At 30.1% G+C, this 22,058-nt stretch overlaps 1 protein-coding gene across 9 annotated transcripts in view; it reads left to right on the top strand.

The window, feature by feature from the left end:
• Positions 1-22,058, top strand: part of RIMS2 (regulating synaptic membrane exocytosis 2) — a 426,764-nt gene that overhangs the window by 275,016 nt on the left and 129,690 nt on the right. For 7 of the 9 annotated variants that reach the window (XM_090283463.1, XM_090283467.1, XM_090283466.1 and 4 more), the window contains one exon: positions 23-132. In XM_090283463.1, the coding sequence (XP_090139589.1) occupies positions 23-132 (110 nt within the window). Of the gene's footprint in view, positions 1-22; positions 133-925; positions 959-22,058 lie in introns of all 9 variants that reach the window. The other 2 variants (XM_090283465.1, XM_090283468.1) reach the window with 1 other exon arrangement.

The following is a 22,058-nucleotide window of genomic DNA, read 5'->3' as shown; positions in this document are numbered from 1 at the left end:
ATATTAATGGTGTATTTTGTAGGTCTCATCCTCGTACTGGGTCTGTCCAAACAAGCCCATCAAGTACTCCAGTGGCAGGACGAAGGGGCCGGCAACTTCCACAACTTCCACCAAAGGGAACACTGGAGAGAAGTAAGTTTTATTTCTAATTATGTCATATAGGAGGTGCACATGGGAGCTAAGGTGAACCAAGTCTTTTACTACCTTTGTTAGTTTTCTTCCATTGTTCATTGAAAGCCTTAGTTGCAGTTAGCAGTAATTAAGTATTATATATTTTGCATTTAAAATATGTAATATTTGCAGGTAAAGTAACCTACCATTATTGCTCTTGTGCATTTTACAAATTTGAAATAATACATTTTAAAAAGTAAACTTAATGCTCTTGTTTAATAAGCAGTTGGATGATATATATTTTATTTGCTATAACTAAGTTTATGTAATTGTTGATAATTACATAAAGTTTATTAGTAACTAGCCAAATCAATTTTCACACACTGCGAAGGACTGATTAGCTGATGCACAGCACTGGTGATCCTTCTCAAAAGCGGAGTGCCAGAAAAAGGTAATCACGAATATGCAAAGAAAGATGCATGTTGTACTGATAATTTTAATATTTTCAAATATTTGCATAAGAAGCATTATTTGCTTACACACAGATGAATATACTCCCCAAGCATCTATAAATTCTTGGTTAGTTAATGAACCTCTAAAAGCATGGGATGATAGAATATAATAATTTTTATTGTTATTTTTGAAATGGTCCCTTTATATGGTAACTGCATATGCTGTGCCAAAAGAAAAAAAATCAAATCACTATTTAACTTTTCTTTAATAGTTGATACATTCTGTGCCTTTGGAAATTTCTGTTGTTTTTAACCCCTGTGCTTTGGTTCCCTTTTTTGTTGTTTTTATTTTGTTTTCCTAGACAATGGAGTCAAGGAGATAGAACCTTATGAAGGTCTGTACATGAAGGAGTGTTTGTTTTGTGCTGACGGCCTTTTTGGGGGGGCTTTGTGAGCAAAAATAAACCCACTGCAATTGGTGTTCTTCTTTCACATGGACTTTTATATGCAGTAAAATTATTTTGTTTCATAATTTCTAGTAAACTATTTGACTTTTCTTTTACTTGGAAATTATGCCAAGGAGTTAAATATCTTTCATTCAATCAGGTAAGAATGCAAAGACTTTAACTTCTTTTAAATGGCAAGATAAAATTTTCTCTTTTAAAAAAATATAATTTGCCTTTTAAGCAGAATTCTATGCTTTCTGCAAGACTTTAACCAAAGATATCAATTGCAGTCTGTGTTTATGTCATTGAGGGTGCACACCTAGTCTAGTTATAGTTATCATCATATATTTCATTTGTATTTAGGATGATCTTGTAATTATTAGATTTGGCTTTCTAGAAAAGGGAGTTGTTGAATTAGATAGTCATTGTGACTTGTATTTCCTCCATCATTTTTCATGTTGTAGCAAGATTGCTTACAGTATATCAAAGTTAAATACGTACAGATTTATTGTCACAGTACGTTATGACTCAAGAGAAAATACTGAGTTGTGATATATGGTGTGTCATACATTTACTAGGACTATAGCATTTCTCTGCTAATTATATAATTCAGAAATTGACTTGGTAACTTTGAAGAATTAACTGTTTTATTTCTTAAATAATCTCTAGCACATAGAATAATGCCTGGCACATTATAGGCCCTCAATAAATATTTGTTGAATGAATGTGTGAAATATTTATTTAAAAACTGCAAAGCTACTTCAATAGTGTATAAAACACCACTGAAATAATCTTGTCATTCTATAATATGTATATTTGAATTCATATTCTGTAACCCATTTGTAACAAGTTTTCAACTGCATTGCATTTGGGCAGCAATGCTTTTATTGCCTTTTATATGTAACTTGGAACAAGTTTTGTTCTTAGTTGTAGTTGAATGATTTATCAACTTCTATTTTGTGGTTATTTCTGTTTGCTATATGCCATGATTTTAAACAACTTAATGCTATAGTGATTCATGATATTATGCGACCCGATAAAAATATTTTAGCAGCATTTCTATACATCTCAATTATTTGCATTAGAATGGGGTATATAATTTTAAAAGTACTTTCCAAAAGGAAACTTCTGTAGTATGCATCCAAGGTAGAATTTTGATGGTATTTAATGGCATATGAAATCAGAAACATAGTTTATATAACATGTTTTCGTAATTTCAATTTTAATATCTTTTATAGCAATTGTCTATTGACATATGAGTAGTTTACATTCTTTGTAATAGTAAATACACCAGAAAACTAACATAGTGCTGATACTGAAAATTGCATTTGAGGAAGTTTTTAATGGGCTTCTCAACAAACATTCTATTTACTATTTGTAAACCCAGTTTTCCTTTAATGTCTCTAATTGTGTCTTTCCATTTTTATAATTAGGAGAGCCAAAAGCTCCCCTATCCTTTCCAGTTTGAAATAAAAGGAGTTTTTGTTTGTTTTGCTTAAAATTGTGAGTGATTTTAACAGTGTTTTTATAAATGTTGATATGAAGACCGGTAGATACATGATTATGTAATTTTCTTTAGCTTTAAAGGAGGTATATAATATTTCTTTAGAAGTCTTTAACTTATAACTGAAGTTAAAGGTACATAACCCAAAACAGACTATTAATTGATAGTCTAAATCAACTTATATTTGGATTGTCTTTAAAAAGTTGTGAGAAGTTGTAATTTAATTGCATTATTTTGGAATAAAAGTAATGACAAATTTATTTTTCTAATCCTGTTCAACAGCTAAAAAATGAGCAAGTCCTAATTTAATTTCTTTTTATTTTGGTTACATTTTAGTCTGTTAATTAAATTAATTTAAAGCCTTATATATATTGATCTTGATGGCGGTAAAACGTTAGTCGTCCCTCTTTGTCTTGAAACCAGAGAAAATAGGAGCAATATAATGAAAGCAGAATGTGCTAAACAACAGTAAGGCATTATTAATATTTTAAAAATTTCCCCTAACTTTGATGTAGTGGCATTTTGTAATTTTAGTTTTATAAAAATGTATCAAGTTAATAAAAAAAGGTTTTGTATACTTTACATAGTTTTCACATATTGCAAATATTTTAGGGGCCATAATTTCTCTTTTACAAGTCAAAGTCATTATAAAAGGTGATAATATGATTATTTATTATGGTATACATTTTTATTCCAAGATATGTCAGAAACTTGTTAAAAATAATCTGTTAGTCTTCTAATAATCACTAATATATCATGAATAATTTGAAGTGTTTTGTTTCACTTAAGAGTAATAAATATACATATCTTCTTCTTATTATTATTTTACTTTTACTGTGCAAATACAGAAGTTAATGAAGAAACTGGGCATGTGGAAGAGCAGGGGGGAGAAGAGCAGGGTGAAGAAACACAGGGTGAAGAAAAGCAGGGTGAAGAAAAGCAGGGTGAAGAGAAGCAGGGTGAAGAAAAGCAGGGTGAAGAGGTCAAGGCAGGTCTGTCTGTGTCTAAAATAAATAATTGAATATTTTAGAAGTATAACTTTTCAATTTTAAATTTATAGTGTACAAAAAAGAACATTATTTTTCAGTATTAATTTTAAAATACCTAATTTTTAATGGAGAGATATTATATAAGCTATCTAGATAACTTAAATGAATATTTAGTTTGTCCATTTGAATATTTTTCTAATGTTTAATCACACTAAAATTATAGACAATGCTTCCGACCACGATTTACACTTATCTTTTACCCCAGCTTTACATTCTGTTCACTCATTTATTCAAAAATATTAAAATGCTACATTTTACGATGTGTCACACTGAGTAAAGGTGCTTTTAAGTCCTAGCCTCCTCTTTCAGGAATTTTGATTTTGTAGGGGCAAATTGCAAATAAATATAGAGCAGAGTATAAATTCCAAATTTTAATTCTTAATACTTTTAGAGACTATCATGATTTTATCCATAAATTTTTTCCCTAAAAAATCCCCAATTAACTATAGTTTCCTTTTCTTCATTCCAACTCAATATTACTTTAATATTTATTAGCCATCATAATTTTTCATCTAAGAATCCTTTTTCTAAGTGGTTATGATGACAACTTCATTTTGGTGTTTTAAGTTCCTATTATATTTACATATAATTTTTTCCACTTTCTTTGTCAGAATGTTCCTGAAAGGATTTTAAAACTTAAAATGTTATATAATCAGTAAATATATTCATATACTTCTTTATCCAACTTTTACTACTTTAGTTTGAAACTCAGAGTTAAAACTTATCTAAGCTGTCATTTAAAAAATTTTTTCTTTGAACAATGCAGAGTAACTTTAGATCTAATTTTATTATTTTTAAATGATCATCACTTTTTATCCATGAATAATAAAGTGTACTTCATGTTCCTTTTATTTTACCCTTTAATATTGTGCGAAAGCAATGCTATTATGTAAATTGTGGATGAGTTGTATTTTCATGGATGCATTTTTCAAAGGTGCAGTTGTGGATTAACAGTAACTTTTTAATGTTATACAGATGAGAAAAATCAGACTACTTCTGATAATGAAAACAAAGGCAAGTTTAGATGCATGTTCATAGAAATGTTTAACTATCTCTGTTAAAAATTTCTAGTATACTGACTACTAGAATGATGCACATCTTTCATTTTCCTGAAATGCTATAGGAATGCCATTCTTATGAATAATGTAGGAATGAACTTTATTTTAATTTAGTTATGCAGTTAATATTTTCATATTTCTCATTCTTAAATATGTTTTACTAGTTCATACTGATAGGGAAAGGCTTTCACACTGTTCATGAATTAGCTTCAACAGTAAAGTCATTTTTTAGGATATTGTTAGTTTGGGGACTTCAGCAATAGTTAATATCACTTTTTAAAACTTTATTAGGATAAAGAAGCCCATTTGTCGAACCAGCTTATTGCCTATACATTATTCTCAAAATTAAGTTAGTGAATGACATCAATTCTCGAATTAGCATAAAATATAACTATAATCTTCCTAACCTCATAAAATGACTCATTATTCCTCATTTTATTTTTCTACTTTTTGTATAGGATAGGAAGGATATACTTTACTCTTGTGTTCATGGGTGTGAGATGTCATGTTTAGTGCATGGATTTGTTTCCTTAGTGTGTGATGTCACCTTTTGTGGTGTGCTTGATTTTTATTTGGGTTGTTAATGGTATTAATAATTAACCATTATTGTCTATTTTCAATGTTACAAAGACAATGAGGGAGAGACACCAAGCCCACCTAATAATGGGAAAAAAGGCAAGTGTAATATGAAGTTAATAATGCCTTTCTATATATTAAACTCACAATATTGACTTTTGTGATGTGCATAAAAATGCTTTCTTAAATTAAATATGCAAAAATACAAGTATTAGTCCCATATTAAGTAACCCAATATTAAATGTGTCTGCTTTTTTTTTGTACTATATTTCTGAACATGAAATTTGTTTTTAAAATACTTACCTTATTATTAAATTCTGGTAAAATCCTATTCTGTTAAAATTGATAGCATTAAAATTAGGAGTTTTGCTTTGTTGGTCAAGTTAAGGAATAAGATTCTGAGGAACATAGTAATAGACATGTTATCGTGCGTTTAGAAAAGTTCAAAGTATTTTTTAAAACCAGAAATTGTTTTTAAATTAAACTAATTTAAAACTCTCTTAAAACAGAATTTAAAGTAGTTAAGGAAATGAACTTTATGAGTTCAACAGTATTAAACAATATTTATAACTTGTAGATTTTTCACAGTCTTATATACATGAATTAATGTATTGTGTAGGTGAATGAAAAAGATGATTGATTTTAATACTTAGATTTAGTTTTCCTATAACTCTTGATGATTTAATTCTGTAACCCACCACAACCAAGTTTTGTCAAAAAAGTAGGACTTCATATGCTTTGTTAGAGATTAATAATGAAATATAGCCACACACATTTATTTAATGTCAGCATTTAAAATTGTTACATCAAAAAAAATCAACATTCTAAAATTTCTCTATATTATAATAGTTTGCTCTTGTTATTGAGCCAAATCAAGAAATGAATAGTTTTGTGCTTTTGTAATATAATTGAAATGTCCTTCAGTCTTGAATATATATTTTGTTCCCTGATTTCATCTTTTATAAATAATGTCTATAATGTTACATGTAAGATCTAATTAGCCCTAAAATAATTTTATAATCTTTCTAATTGTAGAGTGTTAATTATTCATTAACACCCGTCCATGTATAAAACTGTTAAAACATGCTGGGATATTATAAAAAGGCAAAAATAATATAATAAATTAAATTAAATTAAATCAAGTATTATAAAATATGAATATTCTCTATAAAACATAAAAATGTAATGAGCTCTCAATATGTATTTATGTATTTGTCATTATTATCTATTTCTTGACCACTATGATTTTTGCTTAGTACCTAGGAAAGGATATGTTCATATGTTCTTAAATATATGTCAGTGAATATACCCCCTTAAATGTTTTGTCAATTACTAGGATTAAACACATTTTAAGAACATTTAATGCCATTTAATATTTAAGTGCATTTAAAGGTATCAATCTATTATCTGCTTCAAACAGTCACTAAGTTAATAATTTTAACTAATGAAGTACTTTCAGCAGATTTATTTTTGTTTTGTTCTCTGACATCTAGCTAGCCCTGAATACCATTAAGTCTTTTACCTCTAGACTGTTCTGCTGTCTTGTTGTTTCCTTTGACAATGATTGTTGGAACCTCAGTCATGCACACTCGTTATTGATTTACTTTTTATGATTTATATCAAAGTCCTCTCCACTAGAAACATCACTGTTGTTATGTAGACAAATCCTACATGTGATATAGTTGGACCTAGAAGGGAGATAATGAATGAAAACTTGAAAAATGAGAACTTTGTATATTTTATATATGCTTTGTTTTTATTTAGTTTAGTCTTTTCATAATCTACCCATGATTAAGGTCTACCTATAATGAAGGTATCTAATATATCTTCTGTTTTCTTTTGGAAGAGACAAATTTACTGTTTGTTTTGAATCTCACAGTAAAGTTCATGAGTAAGATTCTAGATACTAAAAGGATGTTACCATGTTCCTACTTCTCCTATATAGTCACAGGAAAAAAGGTAACTGAGTCCCAGCTGAAATCATGTATTAGAAATGCCCAGCCATTGGATTGAATGGTGGATTTACTACCATCCTCTCTTCTGATTTAAAATGTAAAGGGAGAGAGATAGGACAGAAACCATGTATGTATAGTGGCTTTGAATACAACAAGAAAGTACTTGAAGCAGGAGAGAATTAGCGGAGCGTGACATGGTCACTAGATTTAATAAGTAGGAAGTCGTGTTAACTTGCAGTAATAGTTTTGGTGGAGTCAGAGGAAGTGAAAGGCTGATCAGAGTGGATTTAAAAGAATGTAAGAGAGAGGAGACATTGAGCATAAACACCTTTAAAAGTCTGGCTGTAAAAAGAAGAAAAGAAATAAAGATCTAGAGTTGGGGGAGGTCAGGGGAACAGAATATGTGAAGGAAGCTGTGTTCAGTCTTTGTCTTCTAACTTCCTATCTGCCAATTTACTATGTAAAGCCATCTTGCCCTGAGTCATCTGCCCGTAGTTTACTAATGTATCAATCAGCACCTAGATTTAGAATCAAGACTTTTAGATTTGAAAGGAACCTTATAAGTCTCTCAATAAAACTGCTTTCCTTTGTTGATAAAGAGCAGAACTCTAGAGGATAATTAATTTCCTCTAACCACATAGTAGCAGATCTCTAGTCTTGACTCCCAATCTCATGGTTTTATGTTCATGCCTCTTCAACTAAATGGCATTCCCCTTGCATGGGTTTCAGCCATTTATTTTATTTTAGATATTAGCTAATGATTTAGTTCAATTTAACCATTATCTGCTATTTTCAATGTATTGTACTAGGTTGCAATTGAAGATACAATGATGAATAAGATATATTCCCGCTTTGGGGAAGCTCCCAAGAGAAAATAATAATATGATAACAAATAAAACATAGCTGGTAAAATTATTCTATCACATGTCACTTACATAAAGTCTTAAAATTGTAGTGTAAACTCAGAGCCAACTTTATGAAGAGCAGGTAAGTTTCAAGGGGGGTCTGAGTAGGTTTTCAGCCCAAAATATTTCTCCCACTACTTGTTATAGTACTTTATACTCTACTATTCTTTTATGGCTTAATTATTTTAATAATATAAAACTTTAAGCTTTCCAGAACACTGAAATAGAAATATTCCTGAGGGGACTGACCTGAGCTGTCATCACATACACCTTTTCATGGGAGGCAAGTTAGAGCCTATGAATGGAGAAAGCTAGATACAGGGAGAGTGATGCTAAACAATGTGATAGAACACTAGGTACCTTGGAAAGATGAAATGACAGACTCTGCCCTTAACTAGCCCCAAGTTTACTCTAAATATATGACATTACTTGCTGTGTGGATATGTTGAATGTTTCCTTTTTAAAATAATTTGTTACATTTAAATTGCTTAGAACAATACTTGTCACATAGTAACTACTCTGTTACTATCATTACTATTATTTCTTAGTGAAGTCTTGCTATAATTTTGTATTTTTAACATACAATCTGAAAACTTTAGATTTAAGTTCAAATTAAACCTGATTATAATGATCACCATGAACCAGTTATTCAACACATCTTGTTTAGTAGTGTTTTAGGAAGTCAGTACCCTTGATCAAGCAGCTTGCATAAGAAACAATATCGGGGGAAAATAAAGTGAATTGGATGGCAACATAAGGTGTTGTGTAATGTGCTAATACAATTGTACGTGTTTCAATACATGTGTAAAAAATCAATGTGAAAATATTTAGAGTACTTTTTTCTAAATCACAGAACTGTATAATCAGCGAATCTCAACTGGTATGCTGCAGGAATATTAAAAACATGCAATACCTGATTATTTAATCTTGGGGACTGACCTCTTTCTTCTCCCTTAGACTGTCAAATAAAAGAATAACAACAGCTAATACAACAATAGCCTTTCAGTGTGAATGAACCAAAATTATACCAATTTTTTGACAGATTGGCAGAAAATATATTTTTTGGTGTGCTGCAGAATTTTTGTAATTAGTTTATGTGTGCAGTGAGATGAAAAGGGTTGAAAATTGCTGGTTTAAATCATTAGAACTTTTCAATGAGAATTACACTGGAAGTCAATATTTGGGTGATAAACTCAGTTCTGCTTCTAAGTTTATGACCTCTCAAGGCTTTTAATTTTTGTGGACCTCAGTTTTCTCTTCCATAATGATTATAACACAAAATGAAGTGTTTTTGGATATGCAACTGAAAATGTTCAAAGTCTCAAATAGTTTTGTTTCTAACTTATTATTTATATTGTTATTGTTTTTTGTTTTGTTGGTTTTAGAAACTTAACAGATACAACCTCCTAATTTGCTGTAGTGAGTCAACACTGTTGGAATTATAGACTAAACCCCACCATAGTGCCTATCAGAAAGGCTTGTCCCTAAAGATATATAATGAGACTAAAGGAAAAATATTTTGTTCGTTTAAGCCTCAATGTACAGTTGCCCACATTATTTCAAATATAGATATCCTTATAAATAAGAAATAAAGAAAGAAGGGAAGGAAGGAAGGGTGTAAGAAGTTGGGGGGTGCAGATTACAAAGGAACCAAAAGTAACAAAATAATGTTGACAGCCTTTGTAATGGATGCTTGCTTCTATAGGCGTTTGGGCAATTGGGCAGCAGTTGGGGTAGTAGAATACGTCCAGGCTTTGTTCTGCTCCCTCTGCATTCTCATGAAATCTTGTAGGGTGAGGAGAGCACCAGTGTCCATGTCTTAATTTCCAAATTTGATTAATATCTCAGTAGGAATGTATATTATAGTGGCAATAGTAGATGCTTCTTAAATACAGCATTTTCTGCCAACTTAGGCCAATAGCCATTTGACCAAAATTAATCTAGAAGAAATTCAGGGATCTTTTAAAAAAGCCAGAGATTTATCATATATTTTTGAGCAGGATGAGAATTCAATTACATCTGTGTAATGGAATAGTATGTTGGTGTCAGTGAGCAGGATGGACGTGGGAGAGAAGAGACTGAGAGCATGTGACTGACTGTTAGGTATTTCAGTAGTTCACTATATGATGACCTGAACCAGAGCAGAGACTATAAAAAAGAGGAATAAATGCATTTAAAATTTTCTGTCTCCATTCAAATCCATAAGCCTAAGTGAATTGGTTGTAGAAGTTAAGTTCTTGTTAAACAAATGTTTTCTAACTTTTTTCTTTACCTTTCCTAGCCTTCCTGGAGACCATTTCTCCTGATTTTGCTTTTTTTCCCCTTTTTGCTCATTTTATTTTTTTCTGTACATCCATAGCCTTAATTGACTAATTTATTTAGGAAAGAACCCTTTCCTCATTCCTTTCGGCAGACTTTAGCCATTGTTCAAGACCTGTCATGGTTGACTTCCTAAATACAATTCTATGTCTCTACATGGACTTAGGAAGGTGATATGGTACTAGAGAAAGAGGACAGGTTTTAGAGCCTTGGCTCAGGGTCTGCCTTTACTATGTATCAAGAGTGTGACACTAGGCCCTTAATCCAAGTTAGTTCATCTGAGAAAAGGGAATCTTTGCATAGTTCTTTTATTTTCAATATGAGGCAATACACATGCAATTGTAAACTAGGTTGGATATTCAGTCTTATCCTTATTAATCAGCTCTTTGTCTTCTTACCAGTAGAAACCACCCAGTGAAGGTCCTTTCTGTGTTTTATAGGATCAAATATGATGCTGTATGTGAAAGCACATTAAAACATACAGTCTTACATAAATATAATCTTGCTAATATAAGAATTTGTACTCTTTAATTCATAGTGTTTGTTATATGGTATAATGAAGACTAACTGGTATATAGTTATTTTGTAGAAATATGGGTTTTTCAAAATATTGTTTAAAAAGCTCACCTCAAAGTTAAGTCTTAATGTGTAAAATTGTTCCTCAAATTATCTATTAAATTAATATTTTAGCTTCTCAATGTAAAAATTAAACTTACAACTGATATTTACTCCATGCATTTTAAAAATCCTCAATAAAATATTGGTGAAAAAAAGTTATCTCCTTATAGCAGTTTTCTGTATTTGAATGGGCTTTGATATATATTGTTTCAAAGTAATCTTACAAATTAAATTACATTATACATCTCTAATTTTTGCTTTTTATCCACTGTCATGAGCTACAGCTTTGTACTTATATTTTAATTTTAAGATCTTTATCATTTAACAATAAGAAGACTTTTGCTTTTAAAATTACCACAATGGTCCTTTAATAGAAAAGACTGTCTTGTTCAGTGATATTTTTGCTATTTTTGTTTAATGTAACTAAAGCAACTTTCAAACAATTTGAACTTTTTTTCTAATATAAAACTAGGTTGCTTTTAATTACTTTATGTATTTCATTTTAATTGTATGACCTACAATGTAAATTCAGAGAGGGTTATGTATGGGTAGCTCTTAACATTGTTTTTTAGATGATAAATGGATTAATGATTTGGTAGTTCTGTTCTTTTTATGATTTTAATTATGTTTTGAAATAGAACTTTGGTTTTGATACAGGGTTTAATAATAGCCACATTTAGAACTTCTGAGAAATCTTCTAAATTCTAAGTGTCTTAATTTCATCGTATCTGGTATAGGTCCTGTTCCACAAACTCTAACTACTCTGTCTAGAATCATTAAGAAGCAAGAGAAACTCTTTAATTTCAGGGCAGAAATAACCTTAGAGATTTTCAAGACCAAATTTCTCACTTCTGATATAACAGTGTAGAGGTCAGAGAGGCTATGGAAAGTCCCTAACGTTATGCACCTAGTTAAAGGCAGAAATATTCCTAAAATCCATCATTTCTAGCTCAGACTGGCAACATATCTACTACCTTTTGTAACAATCATTGATAGGCTTAGGCTTGGTCTTGGTCTTCTTTTTTGTTGTTTTGGCTGGTATTTATAAATTTATGGCTATGCGACATTTTTGTCACTGGCATATAATATTTTCAACAAATACTTGCCATTTTCACTCTGTCAGCACAAGACAAATGATTCTATAAATAATTTATCACCAACTAAGTGTCAACTCAAAGAAAGTGTTTAAAATTTTTAAATGTTATGAATTAAGGAATTTTTCTGCACACTTCAGAAGATGCTTTCTTCCGGTTTACAGATAGGCTGATCTATTCCAAAACAATCATTTTCTGCTCTACACGCTCAGTCTTATTTCAATAGGAGCATGCCTTCTATTTGTGGAACGCTACTAACTTTATCAAATGATAAAAGGTGAAACAACTTTTCAAAATGACATATATGTAGGATTCTAAAAAATTTGACTTTGAACAACTCTGTAATACTTGTAAAATCTTTCATATTGTTTTTTTGGTTGGTAACCAAAAGTGCAGGTCACTCAAAATTTAAAAGTACTATTGTAACAATATATTCAATAAAATATACTTTAAAAATAAATAAAAGTACTTTATGATTAATGAGCTAATTATTTTCCCTAACATGGGAAAATTAGTATGTTGGATTTTTTTGTGTGTATGTTACTACAGATTAACTTTGGTTAAGAAATAGATGATTCCTTTGTTCTCCTAGCTAAAGAAGGCTGTACTAGTCTTGAAATTTATCTGAAAACTTGTATATTTTTTAAAGGTTTTAGGATTTCTCTTTCCACTAGCAGTTGCCTGAAATATAGCAACTTCAAAATTTTTTTTATTTATTTATTGTTTTTCTATTACAGTTGTCCCACTTTTTCTCTCATTGCTCCCCCCACCCACCCCCATCCCATTTCCCACAGTCAATCCCTACCCCATTGTCCATGTCCATGGGTCATTCATACCAGTTCCTTGACTATATATAGCATCTTTATTCAGATTGGTTACCATTTGGAAATCCTGTATTGCATCTTTATCAGGTTATTTACTAATTAGAAAACTAGGTGTCAGCTACACACCCAGGTGTCACTTTAATATTCCCATAGCAAGAATTTTGTTTTCTTGTAGTAGCTGATTGATGTTGGACCAGTTTAAAGTGTCCTATTATTAACAGCATTTATTTAAAGTCTAGGAAAGGGAAAACCTTATACTGTACTCACTGCAGTCAATGTTAGCAGTATAAGTAATCCAAAATAGTAGCGTATCCTAGAGGTGAAACATACTATGGAAGTGACCAAGAGGCAGAGTAACATGTTTCCCCTCTCCAAACTTGGGGGCTCATGGAACCATGGATTTCAAATTGGTGTGTGCTAGTTCTAGTCACCCTAATTTCTGTATCTAGTTTAGTAAATATGGTGGTGGAATTAGTTTGGTTTTAATTAAAATGGTTCCTTGTGCTTAAAAAAAAATAGTAATTGTATCCACAATCACTTGTATTTGATGTTTCCATACAGCATTTTTTTTTTCATTTTTGACAGTGATTTCAAGTCCTAGTTATGTTTTTTAGCTTAATATTATAAAATGCTAGTTTTTCATTATTTATGGCCAAGGAGGTGAATAAGGTGCCAGAAATTAAAACGTACATACATAGCAACCATCTACTTGACTTAGAGTGTAGCTTTAGAAACATGTGAATAAAAATATAGGCAAATGTATATACTTAAGTGTTTATGAATGCTATTATGAGAGTAGGGTTCAGTGGTAACCAGTGAACCTTTTGATACATGACCCACAAGGCCCTACGTGATCTGTACTCTCCACACTTCTCATTTCCTTGCTTTCTCTTACAGTAATTTTTTCTATTACCATTTACCCCTCTTATACCCTCTTCCACCTCCACCCACCTACTTCCTCCTGCAATCACCACACTGTTGTCCATGAGTCCTTTTTTTTGGCTTGATCCTACCGCCCCCTAACTACCCTCCATCCCAGAGCCATCAGCCTGCCCTCCATCTATGAGTCTGTCTCTATTTTCCTTGTTAGTTTAGTTTGTTCATTAGATCCCACATAGGAGCGAAATCATATGGTATTTGTCTTTCTCTGACTGGCTTATTTCACTTAGCATAACGTCCTCTATGTGCATTCATGCTGTGGCAAAGGGTAAAATTTTATTCTTTTTTTTATGGCTGAGTTGCATTCCATTGTGTAAATGTAACATAGTTGTTTTATCCACTCATCTACTGAAGGGGCACTCTGGCTGCTCCCAAATCCTGTCTGTTAATCTCATCTTCTACCATTTTCCCCATTGTTCACTCTGCCTTAGCCCTGGAGATCTCCCATTCAAATTGATGATTGTTTTCTAGAACTGTCAGACACGCTCCCTGCTGCCCCCTCAGGATATTTGCAAGTGATGTTCTTCTGCCTGTACTGCCCTCTCTTCAGATAAACATACAGCTACCTCCCTTATTAAAATATAAACTTTATTGGAGCATGTATTTTTGTTTATTTTGTTACTTATTATATCCCCAGTGCCTAGACATGCCTGGATTATCATAGTTGCTGAATAGAATATATATTGTTGAATTAATGGACATTAGGTCATACTACAAATAATTCTAAATAGTCTTAAATAAACCAGGTAACTCATATTCAACAATACCAAATTTTTACTAATTTTTTCAAGCTGTATCCTATAGCACACAGATTTTTGTATCATTTAATGAAAGTACGAAATATGATAATAAAGTAGCCATTTTATCTTATATATTAAAATTTAATTTCTATTGATATGTATAATTTCTGCATTTTAATTTCATGTGTACATTTCATTTCACCACAAAAAAAAGTGTTTAGCAAAATGCTCATTTCTAAAATAATATTATTCATATCAACTAAGAAAAATGTATTTGTCAAATCAATTTCATTATCATTTTCTTCATACCTTTGTCCCATTTATTTTATTGGGAGTGAATTTTAGTGCTTTGGATATTTGAACTCCATTCCAAAAAATTCAAATGTCACATTTGTTTTTTTAAAACATTAACTACATACTACCGAAAAGTTATGGGAGAATTTAGGGAAAAATCTTTTAAAAATACCTGAAGTATTTTTAGGTTCTCGTTATGAACATTGCTAATGTTACTGACAAGCTCTGTTTATGTTTTTTGTTATTTATACTAGAAGTTACATGGGAAGACCAACAGAAAAAGGTGAATGGTACAATAACTGATGACATACCATTGCCGAAAAAGAAACACCAATCTGAGCCAGGTTTGTCAGGATTTGGAGAACCACTGAAAGCATGAGAGGATAAGCATTGCATTTCATGCTTTTTAAATATGTGTGTGCTTGCATCCTATTTTTCTCATTTTGGTGTGAACTTTATAGTTTGTAATGAACACTTTATTTCAGGGTTTATTTAAAATTATTCTACATATTTTGGGGAAAAGTAAAAATATTTTATTAACATTCCTTCTTTAGGAAAAAATGACAAATATAAGCACAAATGGTCATTTATATATTTGGACATTTTGACTCAAATTAAGGTACTTTAATGAGGAGCATTTGGCTTTCCTAAGAAGTACTAGAGTAAGCTCACTATATTGTTTAATTTTGTTTGTAGGCCATTTCTTATTTTTTCATTTCAAATGCTATTGAGGTATTATATTACATATTGGTAATGACTTATTTACAACTTCTGAAGCTAAAAATATTGCCAAAAACAATGAGGATTAGTAGCATAATATGTGAATTTAGTAAAGAGTCTCTTAAAACCATTAATTCCACCAATGAATTGAAATAAAATGACTATTCTCCTCTCCCTTCTCTCTCTTGGAGAGAGATGATTACTAGAAGACACAAACTTGAATCAGGAGCAAAAAGAAGAGAAGCAAAATGCTAAGATAGTCAACTGGGTAATCAGTATTGCTCTTAATTAGTAATCGAATGAGAGAGAGAGTTCATCAAAAATTTCTTCAAAATTGTAGAATGCAAATGGAGTTTTTGATAATAATATCATTAAAATGGATGTGTCTGTAGTAACAGTGTTAATGTACTTTTATATGATGATTCATTTCCTTTTAGATCTTCAAACGCTTGTATTTAAAAATCTGCCAGTGTCTGAATTAAACTAAACTTATTGACAAATATTAATTGCTGTCCTGTTGTATGCCAGGCATTGTGGTTGGCTCTGAGTTATTGGAGTAGACAAGATAGATGCAACAATTGCCCTAATAGAGTTTATATTTGGCAAAAATACATAATTTAAAAATAATTATACTAATGGTTGAGTTAATACAGCAGTGATAGGGTGCTTTGATAAAAAATATTACATTGCATAAGTCTGGAAAAGGAAAAATGCCATAGTGAAAATGGCTTAGTCTGTGAATTCTCTGATAGTGAAACAGATACATCCTAAAATTTTAACAAAATACATTGGATTTTGTATGGAGAATTTAAATACGCGCATAAAGTTGTAAGAAAATATCTTACATGTTTTTTCAAATCTTCAATTAAAAATCAGTTTATTTGGAAAAAGTAATATATTATTATGTATTTTTATCTTTAAGTTGATTTAAGAAGTAAAGTATGTGTAAAATTAGGTTTTATGTTGTGATTTATATAACAAATACCATTACTGTAAAAATCTTTCCTTGGTATATTATGTAATGTGGATTATCTCTAGTTATGAACTATTATTTATTTGTTTGTCCTGTTTGCCTTCATGTCTGATTACATGAATATGTTTGTGGCCATACATATTTATGCAAATGAATCATATTGTATATTAAAATTATGAAACAATGCAATGTTTGGCTAAAAATATATTTAAACCTCACTAACAAAATTTTAAAGATCTACTTTACATAATGTTAATTTGTGTATTCTTGTATATAGCATATATATTTTTTATCACTTAAGCCCTCTAATTGAGTAAACTATGTGTGCAATAGAGAAAAAGTAATGTAATTAGAATATCTTAATATTATGGTTTAAAATGTTTATAGATCTTTTTTTATTTTGCCTATTGTGCATTTTCCTATATACTAGGAGATTCCAGATATTCAAAGCTTTAATGTCATGAGTAAGTATGTAATATGCTGAGGCCGTAAATGCTGTGTTAAATTTTAGTTTTCTGTAAATACTATTGTTTATTCCTAAAATAAATGGAGGATATGTAGAGAATATTCTTAATTATTGAAACTTTGGAGTGATATAATAGGAGGAAAATAGTGTGACATCAAGTGCAGCTAATTACATTTCAATAACACGTGTATGAGCTTGGGCTTTACAGAGAATGGAGGCATTCTTTATTTTATGTATAAATACATCTATGATCTTAAAATTCTGTTAATTGTAATCAGTGTTTAAAACAATTTTGATGCACTGAAATCTAAGATTATCTTTCATTAGTAGTCAAATAGTTTTCATCAGAGGATTATTTTAGTGAACTTGTGTTATTCGAAAAAGTTTGGAAGGACTTAAACCCAAACCGGATATGAGAAGTTTACTATGTATCAATAGCATATATTGTTGTCTTTTTCCATTGCTGTGTTATGAAAGCCTATGCAAGAACAGTACTTGGGAACTTTGCTATTTTTAGGATATATACTAACAGTAAAAAAATTATATTGAAATTTTTATTTTAAGTGTAATACTATAGAATTGAAGGTCTAAATGGCATTATATAGACTAGAAAATGAGTTAATAAATATTTACATACTTTAACTATTATGGATTAGTATCTGCTTATTTAGAGGAAAAATCTTGACATCTCTGAACTAGGGTGCCTCAGGAGGTTAATTAGTAAAAGAGGTGATTTATTTTCTCTGGGAAAAATAATGATATTTATCATATTGATATCTTTGCTGTGAACATAAAATATAGGCTTATTTAAAATCAAGTGATTTTAAATCCCAGGTTTTATGGATAATGTTTACAGTAAATTACTAAATGTCTTTCTTGTGTGTAATGTGGATTAGATTTTGTTTCGGCCATAAAGTCAATAAAATATTTTTAATGCAAATCAAGGATATATGAGCAGGGCAAATCTGTTATTTATTTCAATGAGCAATCCTATTCTGAACTAGAATGCAGTCTGTAATAATGCAGTGCTATTAAATATTGAAAGCAAATTTTAATCTTTTGAACTTTATTATAATTTTCACTTTCAGCTTACTTGTTCTTATAGTAGTTTGAAATGTGCCTGAGAAAAGAGCATATTTGTACATAGGATATTTTATCTCATATTTAAAAAAAATACATCCTATAAAATAATCTGGTGGGAAAGATAACTTCAGTTAGATTGACTGAATGTTTTAGAACTCATACAGTTTCTCAAAAATGAGAAACTCTTAGAACTAAATAGTTCAGAATCTACTTTGAAATATAATTTAAATGATTTCTAATGTTTGATGATTAATTCCTCCTATTTATAAAAGGACTCTCACTTTGATTTGTTATTTTCTAAGTGTAAGTTATGCTATACTTAGGAAAATCTTGGACTGACTTAGTGTAGTTACCCTGAAACCATCCCAGAGTTACTTACCTTGCTGTATCTTGTCTGGAAAATATGTTTTTCTGAAACATTGAGGGCAGTGAAACACTTTGTTTTAAGTATGATTGTATAGTATTTTGGAAATAAAAAATATTGAAAGTAATGAGTGGTGTTCAACTACTAACTATAACATCTTCTGTGCATAAACCCCTAGATTTAGCATTATATGATTTAGTTAATATATTAACCTTTGATTTTTTTTTCAACATGGACCTTTGCATGTTGTATTCTTTACGAATCTGTGACAGTGGAGAGTGTAGGGACTTTTTTTCTTACTTCTACATTTGAAATTATGTTCTATAAAATTTATCTTAAGGAAAAGGAAATATTCAAAGATGTATTTTATTAGTGAATTTTATGCTTTAAAAATTTTTTCTTGAGTTTTGATATAATGGATTTACATTCTCTTTTATTCTTGAATAAGTTGATATATCTTAAAAGTAGAAACAATTCATTTCATTCTAAACCAGACTAACTCTAAATTAGTCTTCTAATTAGATGCTATTCTAAACCATCCACCTGGAAAAAAGAATTAAGGTTTTTCCTGGTCAATATTAGCAAGTTGGTAATTTCTAGTTATTTCTGGATTGTTGTAGAATAATGTATTTCAATTTTTTACAGAAAAAAATGTGATCTAAAACAAAGTAAATATTTTAAACAACACAAATTAACAGATGGAATTTTATAACTAAATACTACTAACACCCTTAGACATAAATATAGCATTCTTTGTTAACAAGAATATTTTCCTGTAAGTAAAGTGAAATACATAATTTATGAGTTTAATTGCTCACTTAAAGTTGGTTCAGGTTCCTCTGAACATACAGATACATTTATAAAGCCAAAATTTACTTTAGTGACCATCTATTTTTGTGATAAATTGTGTGCAATAGTTTGGAAATCAATTATTTTCAACTCCCTAATGCATACTCTGTTTTTCCTCTGTGTTTAAAATTGCTTTACATATCAGACTTCAAGGATAGAATCAGAAAAAGCAAGCTAGGAAAAGGAAAGAAGAGATTTAAAAGATAAACTTTTTTAGCAGACCAACAGTGACCAGGGGGAAGGGGAGAATGAGGGTAAGAAGGGGAAGGGTCTAGTTAAGGAACTAGTATAAATGACCCATGGACATGGACAGCGGGGTGGGGATTGACTTGGGAGAAGGGGTGGGGAGGGAGTAGTGGGGGGAAAATGGGACAACTGTAATAGAAAAACAATAAATAAATCAAATTTTTAAAAAAGATAAACTTTTTTAGTGAGATTTTAAAAAGAGTAATATTTTAAAATACTGTACCTTATTTTAATAGATATAAATTATTATAAATGTTCAAAAATATGGTTGCTGACAAATTATGGAAAGTTATAATGAGTTTAAAAAATAAATTCAAATACTTGGATTGAGGTATTTTTCTACAGATTTTTGTCACAGTAGAGAAGTTTTAGTTTGAAATCAGTAAACTTAATAAACATTTTCTTTCTATATTCTAGGTCTATCCTGATCTTTGTATCATTGTAGATACTTATTTAGGCTTCATTTTGAAAGGGATCTCTCCTGCCCTCAATGTAAACATTCTAAGATTTCTGTGACCTTTAATAATAAGATTCCTGTGATCTTTGAAAAGCCCTCATAACATGATCAGCTTTTAATTATGTCTAAGTTCTAATATACACTTAAAGTTCTGAGTTCTCTTTCATTGTCAGAAATCTTTTTAACAACTGCGTGCTCCTTTAGGAGATATTTTTACTCCAGTAAAATTAAATCTGATAATAGGACCAATTATACAGGTCTGTCATAAATGTTGATAAATGGGAACATTAGCCAAATCAACAAAATTTCAAATAGTATCATATCATATATCCTTGTTAAAAACTGAATTTATAGATAAACATGCTCCTTGTATGTGCCTTTTAAAAATAAGTATTACAGATTATTATTTTTGCTTGAATTTGGTGTGTTCAGTTGAAATATATTATTTAATACGTTACATTGGCAGGGGAAATATTTTTGATTAACACAAAATTTTACATAAAATCTGACCATTATTATTATGAACTAACCAAATACCTTAATGAAAATGATTATTTTATGTATCACTCTATCTTCAGTATATTGTTTTTATTTAAAGACCAATACAGAGAGCTTTCATGCATATAAAATATGTTATACTACTTTATTTGATTAAAAGCCCATTCTTTTCATGGATTGTAGCTTGATAATATCTTAAATTTAAAAATATTTGTTCAAAAATAACTTACTATGTTATAAAATGCTGTTTGTTATTCAATATATTTTATGTGCCATTTGTTCAGTATATTATATGAAAGTATTTTTTTTTGTAGTTCATATACACGCCCCCCCACACACAAACAAAACAAAACAAAACAAAACAAAACAAAAAAAAAAAAACTGCATTCTCTTTACAAAGTCTTTGTAATTCCTAAGTCTGAACCTAAGATCCAGCCATAGTTGTGACAGTAATGGACCCCTAAGGAAGGTTATACTTTTATTGTCCTTAATCACTCTAACTGGTTATTGGTTAAATGAACCATTGGAAAGAGTTCTCAGTAGAACTGCCATTAACAGCACTGAAAAGTAGAATGTTTGTGGCAAAGTAACAATTAAAGGAAAAGTAGGGGGTTAGGGAGAGTAGAGGAAGTAATCCTAGCTTCTTAAGGTTCACCAAAGCCTCTGATTCATTACAATAAAATATGTAAAATAAGTTTATATTGTATTACTATATAAATAAGATGGCTATTTAAATGATATTAGTTGACTATGTTTCTTTTTTTAAAAGGCTGTTTTAATACAAATAGTATATAATAAAAACTGTAACCACAAGAAAGGCAAGAAATCCAAAAATATTTACATTGTTTAAATGAATATTAAATATGCTAATTAAAATTAAATCAGTTTTTATATGAGATTAGTTAAGATCCGTTAATAGCTCATATTCACATAAATGATGAAGAAATGATTTAATGGGCACTTTCACTTAGTAGTGAGATCATTGCCAAATCTCTCATTTTCACCCTTTTATGTAATATAAATTTTGTATAATTTTTTCAAATATTAAATTACTGGTGCTAATTGTTACTATATTTCTCACAAACGTAATAGCATTGGTAAATAGCTTTCCTAGTTGTAGCATGTACCTCTTTTTTTAAATACTCTAATTAAGTATTATGTAATAAAATGTCAGATTCAGATATCACCACACAAAAATTTTTGTTTTTTTCCTTGTTTGACTTTTTATTTCACATCTTTTTATTGCATCATATAGTATCTAGTTAAAAAAAAAAATTGACCTGGTAATCAGGAGACCTCTGTTGTATTTCTGGTTCTGCCACTGAACTTGTTCGTGACCTTGGGTAAATCACTGGTACTCTGTCTCACTTAATCTCTATAATACTTTAATAAATGGGTTGAGAAGAATTTTGAGTTTTTTGAAGTCATATAATATGAAAAACATTGCTGCAGTGCCATTATAAAATAATCCAAGGTACAGGAACATATTAGGTAAAGAAACTTCATTTATTTATTGTT

Source organism: Furipterus horrens, unplaced genomic scaffold, assembly GCF_987537825.1.
Source record: "Furipterus horrens unplaced genomic scaffold, mFurHor1.1.pri manual_scaffold_7, whole genome shotgun sequence".
Classification (NCBI taxonomy): Eukaryota; Metazoa; Chordata; class Mammalia; order Chiroptera; family Furipteridae; genus Furipterus; species Furipterus horrens.
The sequence above is the reverse complement of the archived record's forward strand: the minus strand, read 5'-3'. Positions and strand labels throughout refer to the sequence as shown.